At 42.9% G+C, this 13459-nt stretch overlaps 1 protein-coding gene across 7 annotated transcripts; it reads left to right on the top strand.

Moving 5' to 3' along the window:
- Window positions 1-1267: 1267 nt before the first annotated feature.
- Window positions 1268-13208, top strand: AURKA (aurora kinase A). Of its 7 annotated transcripts, none has more exons than XM_028735254.2 (9): window positions 1268-1361; window positions 3733-3792; window positions 4312-4576; window positions 6665-6743; window positions 8608-8799; window positions 9706-9844; window positions 11152-11300; window positions 11844-12018; window positions 12582-13208. In XM_028735254.2, the coding sequence occupies exons 2-9, from the start codon at window positions 3739-3741 to the stop codon at window positions 12771-12773; spliced, it is 1245 nt and encodes a 414-aa protein (XP_028591087.1). In that variant the 5' UTR covers window positions 1268-1361; window positions 3733-3738; the 3' UTR covers window positions 12774-13208. The 7 variants fall into 7 exon arrangements, with proteins under 7 accessions (XP_028591087.1, XP_077785429.1, XP_028591086.1 ...); XM_077929303.1 differs by lacking the exon at window positions 12582-13208 and adding an exon at window positions 12245-12480 and having other exon boundaries at window positions 1269-1434; XM_028735253.2 differs by having other exon boundaries at window positions 1272-1434; window positions 3737-3792.
- Window positions 13209-13459: the final 251 nt, after the last annotated feature.

The raw sequence follows: 13459 nt of genomic DNA, 5'->3' as shown, positions 1-13459 counted from the left end.
GTCTGGTGCAATGCTGTTTCACATTTGTCAACAGAAAGTCCATCCCGTGGCAAGTTGCTTTTTTTTGACTTAGTAGCCTGATACCTGAACTGATAGACCACCACAGCTCTGATAAAATGTGGTCAAAGTTGTCTTCAGACAAACACTTTTTTGATGCTACAGACTGAAAAACTAAGAATACCAGAATCATTGGTCTTCACCCACCCAGTGCCACCTATTCCTGTTGGGCCCATAGGTTTAAAAAACAATCTGATGCCCTCCACCTGAAAGAAAACAACCGCTCAGCATCTCTTCAAAAACAAAACAAAACATTGGTGTGAATCTGACCTATGCATTCTTTGTGGGCAAACACTACCACTTACTGGAGGTCACCAATGGACCAGAGGGCTGTGGCCCTCTTTGGCTGGGCAGCCCCGCTGCTCCTGACAGTTTGCAGCAAACTAGCTCATTTCAGAATGGCCATTCACACGGTCTTTCAAACTCAGCGTGGTGAACTCTTGGCTTTAGGGAGAGTCACCCCTCATGCAAAATGGCATGCCCCGCTGTCTGTTTTCCCCCTTTGCAGCCAAGGTGCAGAGCCGCACTTCTGCTGGCCTGTCACGTTTCCCCCTTAAAATATGTCACAGTTTCTCTGTGGACACTCAAGCGAGTTTCATTGTCACAAAAAACCAGCCCTGCAGTGTTGGCAGCTGCCCTCACAGGAGCCGCCTCACTCAAGTCTTTCAAAGTGGGGGGTTCGGCCCCAAAGTGTAGAGGCTGGGGGCAGGAATAGACCCAACTCTCAGTCTTAGTCTGAGTCCGTCACACTACAATGAGGCGGTGGATACGAGATTTTTTGCCGTCGACAGCGTAGGGGCTGCGCCACTTGCGCAAGGGAAAAGAGCAATGGGCCCTGTGCGACGGGTTTACGCAACCAGCGTATCGCGAGCCTACTAAAAGAGTGCTCGCGCGCTACGCTGAGAGCGTATCCTGCTTAGCCAAGCGCTCTCTCTCTCTCTCTTGTTCACGGTTCACAACAGACACCAGCAGGAGAAGAGCAGCCTTGCGAAACCCCGCCCCGCTCAGTGTCCCTCCCTCTGCACATGGGCAAATGATCGCAAGCCGCGAGGGCAGCGGCTCTCCCTCAAAGGCGACAGTTAGAAGCCCGCGAATGGGCGGAGCGGTGGTTGCGGAGACCAACGAATCAGCGAGCGGTAGCCTCGTCGACAACAGGGTGAGCTCCGCCAATAGGAGCGCGGCGGCGGTTTAAAGAGCGTTGCTGAGTGGGCGGGCGAAGGTTTGAATTCAAATAGCTCCGGAGGCTGTTGGAGGAACGCGGAGGGTAGGCGGCCGAGGCCTCTGGAGTGCCTAGGAATCGTGAGGTATTCGGCCTGCCTGCGTCTGGTTTCGGGGTGTCGTTAAGGAAAGTGGTTACGACCTTGAGCTGTGGCACTCGTGAGTAAAGGGGGAAGGCGCATCCCAGAGAGCCGTAGCGCTTCTGGTAAAAATTGTGAGCTCATAAATGGCTTGAGTGGCTCTGGGGTGGGATAGGTGCCCAGCACGAAGGAAACTTCTAGAAAGCCCCGTTTTTTCTGCGTAGAATGAGAGGGAGTGTCGTATAGTGGTTAGGCTGTCTGATCCCAATTGAGGAGGCCTCAGTGCTTGGTTGCATGCACCGTATACACTGAAAGCACATCTTTTCCCCTTCCCCAAGATTCCTGGGAACTGGTTTGTTAAGGGCGCTGGGAATTGTAGCTCTGGGAGATGTAAACTGCAGCTCCCAGGTTTTTTGGGGGGTGGGGTGTGTTGTAAATAAAAATATATGCCCTTTTCCCTTATGGGGTATCCAAGAGCCCATATAGAGTCCTTACATAGGTTCCCTATTGGTAGGAGAAAATAACAGAGGCCAACCAGAGAATATTGAGAAGCAAAGCAGCTAGTAAGCTTGATCTTTATTGATCTGTTGCAACAGGGTACTCCCTCACACGCAGGAGAGGAGGAGGACCCAGAAAGATGGTGTGCAAGACCTTATAAAGACTTTTGAAATTCCCATTCTCTAGATCAAGACCACCCCCAGAAAAATTATGCATACATCACAGAAGGGGTGTAACCTAAGACCACCCCTCAGATACATCCCACCTACATCACAGAAATTTAAATGTTGTTTTTCTCTTGTCACAGTTTATCTCCTGTCTGGCAAGTTACTTGATTGGATTTCCCGGGGAGCCTGGCCATTCTTTTGTAGTGGTAAAATACTTATTTCCTGGGCCAGGTCACAGGCTCACACCTTATTCAAACAGGCATATCCTTGAGACAGGATTTGTGAGGAAAGAGACAATGGGGAGGCTTTTCCAGTTTAACCTTGCAGAGAAAGGATTTGGTCAGTTTAGGAATCAAAATGGTTCCAGGTTGGCTTTCCTGTGCTGATCTATGTACGTGTGGTTATGAATGTTGCCATATATCTAAGACCATAAAATTCCTATCACAGGTGCAATGTACTTAAAAACCATAGTTTGAAGCAGTGCTTTATTCCCTAGAAAAAGAGGTACCGGTACTGCATACCCATGAGTACCTTCTGGAAAAAAACACTGGTTTGGAAGGTACCCCAAGCATCAACTGTAATCTTCAATTTTTATTTGTTACATGTTACAAGGTTGAGTTTCATTAGAACAAAGAAACAAGGTTGTGTGGCATGGGTTGTGAGGTAGTTTTGAAGAGTTAAAGAATAAAGGGGCTTATAAGATGTATAGGGATAACACTATGGAAAGAGGCCCAAGGACTGCCATGAAGCTGTAGGTTTTCCAAATGTTTGAGCACATTTTTCAACTTGCCCTACTCCTAGGAAAAAGCAAAGCTGCACTTCACTCTCAAGATACAGGCATATATAGTCCTAGTAGGCAGAGATCCTTCCAGTTGTGGGGATAACCCAGTTTTATTTACTATTTATAGGTTATTAGTGTTTGCATTACAGTCATACCTCATGTTACGTTTGCTTCATGTTACGTTTCTTCAGGTTGTGTTGTGCGGCAACCTGGAAGTACCAGAAAGGGTTACTTCCGGGTTTCGCCGCATGCGCAGACATGCAAAATGACATGCGCAGAAGCGGCGAATCACAACTCGCGCATGCGCAGAGGCGCCACGGTGGGTTGTGTTCTTTTCATGTTGCGAACGGGCCTCCGAAACTGATCCCGTTCGCAACCAGAGGTATTTCAGTAAAAAAGTTATTTTCTTCCTTTCTCACATCCATAAAACACAACCCCATCATTTCTGCTGGATAAGCAGAAACAAACCAGCTACACTTTGACTCATTTACCTACTTGGGCTTCACCCTCTGGGACAACCTGCATATTGTAATAGCCAATAATCCACCTCTGTGGAAAGCATTAAGAATTTCTTCCAAATCAAGTTTATCAGTATACCATAGCTTGTTCCTTCAGATCTTAAAACGGAAAAGCCTTCTGGGCAGTGATAAAATCTTCAGGCATTTCCAAATATCGGGTAGTATGAGCTGCATCAGGGAATTCTAGTGTGTCATTATTTGCTTCTATTAAGCTGCCTAAATATTATCAAGAAGTGGGATTAATGTTTTGGGAGCCTCACTGCTTTGACAGGCATAGAATTGTATATTTTATCAAATATGTCAAGCTAACTGGTTTTAGAATCATTGGCGCCTAGGTTATAGAAGTGAGAGCTTTAAATAACTTGGATTTCATGTTTTACACAAGTTGAATAACTGAATTTCATTTTCTCCAGGCAGTAATGGACAAAGTTTGTAAAGAAAATTTGAATGCTAATTCAGCTCATAATGGCAAGGTAAAGTGCTCTTCAGATACTGAGCATTGTAAATCTTGGCTTTGTTAATCAGAACTACAGTTCTTACTGGATTATTTCTGTATGTGACCAAAACTGATATTTGATAGTGCTGGAGTGAATAATTAACATGTGGAGTAATGTTCCCCATCTATTTAAGGCCAAGTCTAGATGAATGCTTGCATAAATGCAATTTTCTTTTATGTCCGGACTTGGGACTCGGCTATGTAGCTGCAAATGAAATGTTTTAAATGTGTTGTAAAGTGCAGTATACAAATGTGACACTAGATGGCGAGAGTGAGCTATGCCAGATTCAATGTATTTTTCAAAACTTTTTTTTTTTTTTAAAGCATTTTCACAGCGTTTTTATGTGTTTAGATTCCACCTTGGGAAGCTATGGTTTTTTCTCATTGGTCAGTTCAGACAAACCAAACAGTTCTCATTGGTCAGTTCAGACAAAGGATGCAAGATCTCTTAGCTTGCTATGCGTGATATTTACTGTTGTTGTTTTTTAAAAATCAGGCAGCTATTGTGGATGGTGCAAGACGGGTTCCTGTGACCCAGAACCCGACACCTGGAATTGAAGTCCAACAGCAGCGTGTTCTGACTCCTTTAAATGTTGCTCAGCGGGTGCCTATTCAGCCTCAGGCACAGAAACCTACTGTTGCCAGTGCAAAACGTCCCAAACAGTTAACTCAGCATCAACCAACACTTCTTGTTCAACCAACATCTAGGAGTGTAGGTCCAAGTAAAGCCACTGAAACGTCTCGACAGCCCTCTGTTTCTGGTAAATATTGCTGTTCAAATGTGTCCATCTCTGTAACAAATGTGTTGGTTGTATTCTGTATAAAGGCCGTACTAAAATGGTTATAAAGTCAAGAAAGCCAGAAAAAACCAAATTATTGAGTAGCAACCAAAAAACCAAATTATTGAGTAGCAACTTAGGCTTGGGTGCTAACAAGGTATCTGAACAGAAGGGTTCCTTCTCTTCATGGATGACACTGAGATGCTGATTAATATTTGTTACCTGCCTTTCACTTTAAGGTCCCAAGGTGGGTTACATTTAAAAATAATATCATGCAACAAAACAGTCCCACCCCAAAATGATATGCCATATATACATAACAAACCAGATATATACTGTCAAAGGTCAAAAAGGGGTATGCCTTCAGTGTGCACCCCCTATAGACAATCGGCTCCCTGCATTTCCAAAGGCAGTGACACCATATAAGATGAGCTTCTTTTGCAAATTGTCATGTCCTAATTGGCACATAAATGCTCTTGAAGGTATTTGGGACCCAAATCATGTAAAGCATTAATATCAAGGCAAGTACCTTGAATTAGGCCCAGAAAATTAGGTCTCTTTGATAGGAAACAAGAATTCAATTGTAATATATACAGGCAACTCCTGTTTTGTGTACATGCAGGCCATTTTCAAATCTAGAAATGGGGGTGGGGTATGCTTATGTGCCCTCTGCCAACATGCACTATGACCCGGAACATAACCGCTGTCCAAAACGAGGGTTGCCTGTATTACATTTTGCACTGGGGCCTTATTCTCAGTTCCTAGAATGCCCAGCTGGCAGCTAATATGTGGATGTCTCATACAAAACAACCCTTTCACTTGTATAATTGATCCAGGGAAGGCCAATTCTCAGTTCCTAGAATGCCTAAATGGCTCCAGAGAGAAGCAAGAAATTGTTGAATGTCTCCTTGTGTTCAATAGCTGGAGTGTAATACGAATAGGAACCTGCTCTTGGGGCAGGGCTGTCTTTAGCATATGTGCCGCCGGGGTACAAAGATCTGCCCAGTGCCCCCAAATTTAGCTTAGCCCCCAAACTGACCCATCTCTTAGGGGAAAGAAGGGAGAGACGTTTGCATCGCAGCCACAGGAGGCGCCTCCAGATGGCTCCTTCCTTCCATGCCTTGGCTCTGCCTCTGGTGAAGACTCTTCTTCCTTCGTCCCAGAAGAACCACTATATTTAACGTGCTGGAAATAAACTAACCTCTCTCCCCCACACACCCCACCTTAAATCCCGGGAAGCCGGACGGCGTTGCCTCGCCACCCACCTTTGCTGCTGGCACCCTCATCGCTCTGGTTAAACTCAGAGGAAATTGAAATCGAACTTGGTCTCTTCCTTGTCCAGGCTGATCATGGCTTGGGAGGGAGACGCAGATCAAGCAAGCAGAGTTTCCCCACAGGAAACGGGAGATGGTGCGCACTCTTGACTCCTTCCCTTGGAAGTTCTTAAGCAGAGCAAACCTGGATGGCTTGAGCTAAGATTCCTCGTGGTCAGCGGCCCCTTTGACATGACTAATCTCACGCTGCCTGCCTACCCCTAGCACAAGATCAGTAGTGTCAAAGGTGCCACTGACTTTGCTGCCGCATAGCAGCACCCCTTACACCCCTAAGTAAAGATGGCCTTGCCTTGGGGTACTTCCCAATAGAAGCTTAGGCTCCAATTCATTGAGATGGTGGCATGGAGTGTTACGTAGTCAGTGGTGTAAATGACCTAGATACACTCTGCAGAAAGCATCTGCAGTCATTTGTATTTCAGGTGGGAGGACTTGGAAACAGATTGTGAGCTTGCCAAAGGCCCCTTATTGGTCTTGAGCTAGGAGCTTTTGTGTGAGCTTCACCAGCTTCTGGGGGGCAAGTAAGGAAGGAAGTAAGATTGTTACCCAAGCTGCTTATATTCAGAATATTGATTGGTCTGCATGGTTTTCAGGTGAAGATAAATAGTTTTTTATTTTGTGTGCTGGATATAAAGCACAAAGTTTACCTTCTGAGAGGGACATTTTAAAACAAATTGCTAGAGAGCATTGTCGCTTCATAAAGTCTGAGCTTAAGAGTATCAAACTTTTCTACATGCAGGAAAAAAAGCTGAACCAGGTGTATCAAATCAGAAGAAAGAGGCAAAAGGGGCGTCAAATTCAAACAGTGAGACCAAAAAGTAAGTTGTATACTTCATTTACTTCCATACATTATTTTTTTGTAGGAAGATGAAATACAAATCCGTTGTTATTCATGATTACTTCTTTTTGCAGCTTTTGGCAAATCTCTTATAATTACATAGTAAAAGATTAATTTTTTTTACTCTAAATTGATTTCTAAGCTTGCTTCCTTTTCCCAGTCTTACTGATGGTCTCTCAGATAATTAAAATGGGATGCTTTGAGCAAATGTACAACATTTTAGTAAAATATCCTTTAAAAAGAATTAAAAGCTGGATATATTTTCATATAACCTCTAATCGCTTCAGCTTATTGGTCTTCATCAATGTTTATGTTGTGTTTGAAGTGCATTCTGAAATGCACAGTTGTACTCAAGTCTGGATTGCATCCAGTGCCAGCATGAGCACAAGATTTCATTGGCAAGTAAAATCCCTCCTCTCTGCTGTGGCTTTTTACCCCCCTGCCTTAAAGCCTCTTCTGGGGGTTGGGGGGATGCTTGTGAAAGGTCAGGAACATGAGGAGTGAGGAATTGGGCATGGGAGGAGCTTCACACACAAGCTGCCCTATCTGATGCCCCAGGACTTTCTTGAGGATCCCCTAATCCCCATATTCCTTTCAGGGTGCAGAGTATTTCCCTTGTGCAAGCATCTTTTCTATGGCTTTGGATACAGCTCTATGGAGTTGAATGTAGGAATACTGGGATTTATAGGCCTATTAGACTAACCTAACCTCTGTTCGTTAAACTGGTAAGAAAGTATAGGCAGAGTGCAGATAAATCATTGAAGACGGAGGTGTGATTAATCCACACTTCAGTTGTTGAGAAAAGTCCTGTCTCAGAAACCTTGGAATTCTGAAACAACATTAACCAATATGCTAATTTGAACTAGCAGTAATTCCAGACTGAAGGGGAAATGCATGCTGACTAACCCTGCATTCTTGCAAAACACAGATGGTGATTTCAAACAGCCTCAACTATAAGATGTCAAAGATGAAAACTGCAGGAAGACGGAAATGTGATTTGTGAATTGCATTACCACCATTTGACTTTAAATCTTAACCAGTGCACTTAAATTGCAGTTTTGTCTTTCATGCACAGGCAGAGAAGCAAGAGTGATTTATATTGCATATTTTAAATCTTGGAACTGAGTGTTTGAAATGGTGTTTGGCACAATAATGGCCTAGATGCTCTTGTCCCATTTTGCTTACTGCACTGGAGAAATGTACAGTAAAATGACTAAATTACATATAATAAGGAAGCATTAAGTACTGTACCTTATGCCCTGAAGGACAGAAAATAAACCTACCTACGCTGAATAATCATAGAATTGTGGGGTTGGAAGGGATCCTGAGGATCATCTAGTCTAATCCCCTGCAATGCAGAAATTGCAGCTGTCCCATATGGGTATCTAACCTGAAATCTTGACGTCAGCACCACACTCAGAACCTGGTAAGATTTGAGGAACTTGGTCATGGAGCCTAGCTTGGTGAAAATGTCAGCTGGGTATAGTGGCACAGTAAAGCCACACTGATGTGAATGAAGTCGTTGGTTTTCAAAAAAAAAAAAAAGGGACTTGAGTTGGGGATACATGGACAAAGACTCATACAACTTTGAATGCTGTAAAAAGTGGGTAGATAAACACTAGGTATATATATATACTTCCTCAAACAAAGTGCTTGCACAATACAGAGGTAAGCAAAAATACTGGAAACAAAACAAACTTTTGCATGTTATGTTACTGAATGCCTTGTAATTGCCAGCAAGTTTACTATTTTGGGACAGGATCATATGCATGAAAGTAACTTCTCACTTCAGAGAGGCAGCTGTATTATCTTGCAACAACCTAAATAATAGCTTTGTTTTCTAGAAAACAGTGGTCTCTTGATGACTTTGAAATTGGTCGTCCTCTGGGAAAAGGAAAATTTGGAAATGTATATCTGGCTCGTGAAAAGGAGAGCAAATTCATCTTGGCGCTGAAGGTCTTATTTAAAACACAGCTGGAAAAAGCAGGTGTTGAACATCAACTGCGGCGAGAAGTAGAAATACAGTCTCATCTTCGGTAAGATTGATTTTAAATGGCCGTTTTGAATGGGTTTCTATATTTGCTATCTTAAGCAGGTTTCTATTTTTAGAAGCATTCCACATTTGTGTTTGTTTGTGTGTACACACACACACACACACACACACAATGCTATATCATAAAAATCAATCCAGCTTACAAGAATATATAATAAAAGCAAGTAGAAATTTAGAGGCAATCAACTTATGAAAAGATGTTTTCTTAATTGTATGCATATGCCTGGCAGCACAGAAAAGTTTTAAGCAGGTGTTAAAAGTTTGAAACAGGTGCCTGCTGAATCTCTATTGGCAGAATTTTCCATAGGACTAGGCTGATGACACTAAAGGGTCTATTTCATGCTGATGTCAAATGAACTTTATCCTACTCGGGGAATGACCAATGACACTCCTGTCGTTGCTCCCAGTGATCAAACTCTGATTTAGGCAGCCCCTAAGGTATCCTGAATATAAGTTCTTCAGGTTTGTGTAAATAAAAGGACATTGAGCCTGGCTCAGCAGATAGGCACCCAGTGTAGATGTTTTATAAAATGGTGTCACATTTTATTTGCGGCGTGCCCCTATTAGCAATCTGGTTGCCACATTCTATGTGCAGCCCCACATAGAGTACACTGCAGTAATCCAGCATCAAAGTCACTAACACTTGGGCGACGCTGGTCAGACTATCCTCATCCAAGAATGGCCATAGCTGGCAAACCAGACAAAGCTGGTAAAGCACACTCGTAGCCACAGCTGCTCTAACTAACTTGGTGGTGGTTACAGAATTTCTCAAATGATACTTTTATTTATTTAGCAAATTGTAGGCAGATTGAGGGAGGCATGGAGAATTATGTGCATGTCATTTACAAATGAAGCCATCATTATTAAAGATGCATATACTTACTTGTAGGCATCCAAATATTCTCCGACTCTATGGCTACTTCCATGATGCAACAAGAGTCTACCTAATCCTGGAACATGCACCACGTGGAGAAGTATATAAAGAACTCCAAAGGCTTACTAAATTTGATGAGGAACGGACTGCTAATGTATGTTGACCTTGTGAGGATATTTTTTTCAGAACTCTGTATGTGACCACTTGAAGCTAAAACTGCACTTTTAGGACCAAACTCTTCCTTACAGAAGGGCATGAAAGAGTAGATTCTTCTTTCACTGACTTGAGCCAGGGTTATACTAAACAGCTTTGTTTCACTCGTCCAAAAGTGGGAAACAATATCAGTATAAATGGTAGAGTAAGGTATGTTTCCTCAGTTTTGTGGAGTTGAGAAGTTCATAGTTTTTCCAGTAAAAAAGGTAAAGGACCCCTGACAGTTAAGTCCAGTCGCAGACGACTCTGGGGTTGCGGCGCTCATTTGTTTTACAGGCCGAGGGAGCCAGTGTTTGTCCGCAGACAGTTTTTCTGGGTCATGTGGTCAGCATGACTAAGCCGCTTCTGGCACAACGGAACACCTAAACCAGAGCAGCGCACGGAAACATCATTTACCTTCCTGCCGGAGCGGTACCTATTTATCTACTTGCACTTTTGGGCGTGCTTTCGAACTGCTAGGTTGGCTTTTCCAGTAATGAATATCCCAAAATAGGACGGGAGGAATTTCACTGGAATAAATAGGACATTTATATGTGTCAGTCTTTGGCAAGGCTACATGGCGGGTTGCTTGATACAGGACAATGCTTGGCGTGCATGCAGATGAAGCCTATGGAGTTGTTGGAGCAAGATTGGGTGGGGCAGGAGTGTCTATTATTTTATTGGCCTGAATATAAGCGTCACTTTTCCCCCAAATGCCGACTGTGAAAAGTTAGTGCTGCTTATATTCACAACCTTACACTATGCAGCCAGGAGTGCAGGGCAAAAAGCACCAGGAGTGTGGCAAAGTGGCACCCGCCCTGTGCGTAGTCCCCCCCTCTCCCCCAAGACTCGGGAAGGGAGAGAGCAAGGAAGGGGAAAGGCCGTCGGCAACGCAGCCTACCCCCCCCCCCCCCCAGTATTCAGCCAGGAGCAGTGAGGAATAGAGCGGCTTATAGTCGGGTATTTTTTCCTCTCTCTCCCCCCTCTAATTTTAAGGGTGTGGCTTATATTTTGGCCAATACGGTATTAAAAGTAGCTTCTTATGAGGAAGAAGCTACGTTGAGGGCTATACTAATCCAGCTTGGCATCTAATGTTTTGAGTTCTTCGTACTTGGCTGTGGGAAAGAGAGTCTTGAATTAGGTGTGTCTAAAGTTTTTTGTCCCGTATTAAGGACTTGTTTGCATCAGTGATGCAGCATGTTATTGATACACTGAGAAACATTTTCTAGATTGAACTCCTTATATTTGTAATCTTCATTTGTTCTACAGTATATCACTGAACTGGCAGATGCGTTATCATATTGCCACTCGAAAAGAGTAATTCATAGAGACATAAAACCTGAAAACCTGCTGCTGGGATCGAATGGAGAGCTAAAGATTGCTGACTTTGGATGGTCTGTGCATGCTCCATCCTCTAGGTAAGGGAATCATAGAAGTGTAGAGCTGGAAGGGACCAGAGGATAATCTAGACCTACCCACTACAATGCAGGAATCTTTCGCCCAATGTGGGGCTCAAATCCACAATCCTGAGATTAATCTGAGTCTCATGCTTTACTGACCTGCGTTTCTGAGAGCTGAAGAAGCTTGGTACTATGGAGACAGACAACAGAATCAGAACTTGGCTAAGAGGAAATTGTTTTGTTTCTGTAGGCAGTAAGCTTTGTGAAAATAAGTTAGCATTAGTCTCAGATTATAAGAATTGAGTTTAGGGAAACTACTGTTAGTTGAGAATGTTACTTAGATTACAAGGGTATCAAGCATCCTTAGAAGGGATGCTCTTGTTCAGGTTGACCATCAGCCATGTCTTCCTCCAGTATACTGTATACTACTATTCATGGACAAAGTGCTTTAGAAAGTGTTAAATCATGAATGGAGATCTAGATGAGTGCATGGGGAAATATCTTTATAGTTGTGTGTGGCAACCTTCAGTTGTTAATCTGTGCATCATTTTTGTTTCCTAGGAGGTCAACTCTGTGCGGTACCCTTGACTACTTACCACCTGAAATGATTGAAGGGAGAACACATGATGAAAAAGTTGATCTATGGAGTCTTGGTGTCTTGTGTTACGAATTCCTAGTAGGAAAGCCTCCTTTTGAGGCAGACACATACCAGGAAACATACAGAGCCATTTCAAAGGTAAGTTGAATTATAATGCTGCTTGATTTAGAATCTGAGCATTTCGTGGTATAGGAATTAACTCTCAACTAGCTGTTATGGAACTTGTACTTTCCAGGTTTGGGGCCTAACATCATGGACTTTAGTTCAGGAGTTTTCAATTAAAGAACTATAATTTCTGATTTTTAAATGTGTTGTCTTAGTATCTTTTTGTATTCTGGTAAATCCAGGTTGTCCTTCCCAACAGATTCAGTTGCAAGATTTGAGGTGCAATCCTCTGGCACTTACCTGCTCAATTTGCGTTTCCCATTTGCAGTCCACTGTGGAAAAGCAGCCTAGGACAGACAGGCTTGAACAATTTATCTGAGCTAGTTCAAAAATAGAAGTATGGGATAACACTAGTTAAACAGAACCCACAGTGACGCAGAAAGAGACTGCTAAGCAAAAAGGCAAGAGAAAAACCATGATTCCTAATGTATAGTGAGGGGGGGGGGAGTCTAATGGTTATACTTAATGGTTCATGCACCTTGAATGAATGCTTTCATAGAAACATATCTAATGATTACTATTTCTTTGGTTTAAAGGTAGAGTACAAATTTCCTCCATTTGTAACAGAGGGTGCTCAGAATCTGATTTCAAAGCTGCTGAAGCATAATCCATTCCACAGGCTGCCACTGGAGGAGGTGCTCAAACATCCATGGATTATTGCAAGCTCTACAAAAACTCCCAAGTATAAAGTTGCTGAAACTACCACTGCTAAGAATATCCAGTCATAGCATGTAGTTCCCAGGAACAAAGTAGTTCCGATGAGATCTGTGGTAATCCAGCCAATATAGGCTGGTTGGACTCAAAAGGCAGAGCTTATCACATTGTAAGCTCTGATCATGAACCTTGCAAATCAGGTCATAAAGCAGTTTGTCAATATCTAACTTACTTGAAGTCCTCTTTGCACATGCCACTCTGAGGCATAGCTGGTTGAGGATCGTCTCATGTTCATGGCTGGCATTTCCCTTTTGGCCCCTTTTTGATAGCATCATGAAACTGAGCCATGGATTATTGTGCAATATGAAGCAGTTTATGACGCAGCATGTCCTCACAAGATAACATTTGAAACACATGTGCAATGAATGGAATCCACCTTTGAGCGTAACTGTATTGTTTAGTTGTTCTTTTCCTTTAAGTTTTAAATAAAGATTTTTTTAACAAGACAACTTTATGCTACCAAAATGGTCGGTTTAGTGGTCATTCTAAGCACCCACACATTCTGATTGGTGTACCAAATCTGCCAATAATACAACTATGCTTACTGGCTAGCAAAATTACATTACAGAATGCAATCTGACACTGATTTTGCATACCTTACTTGAAGTTGCCTTTGATACTTAAATCTGTTCTGGATTTTTTACATCTGCCTATGCCAGGGCAGGGAACCTTTCTGGCCTAACAGGCCAGATCCTTATTA

This window comes from Podarcis muralis, chromosome 5 (assembly GCF_964188315.1).
Source record: "Podarcis muralis chromosome 5, rPodMur119.hap1.1, whole genome shotgun sequence".
NCBI classification, from domain to species: Eukaryota; Metazoa; Chordata; class Lepidosauria; order Squamata; family Lacertidae; genus Podarcis; species Podarcis muralis.
The sequence above is the reverse complement of the archived record's forward strand: the minus strand, read 5'-3'. Positions and strand labels throughout refer to the sequence as shown.

Coding starts and splice junctions, on each gene's coding strand:
- AURKA (XM_028735254.2), top strand. CDS start 3,739: ATGGACAAAGTTTGTAAAGAAAATTTGAATGCTAATTCAGCTCATAAT. Junction 6,744..8,607: donor TCAAACAGTGAGACCAAAAA/GTAAGTTGTATA, acceptor TTTGTTTTCTAG/AAAACAGTGGTCTCTTGATG. Junction 12,019..12,581: donor CATACAGAGCCATTTCAAAG/GTAAGTTGAATT, acceptor TTTGGTTTAAAG/GTAGAGTACAAATTTCCTCC.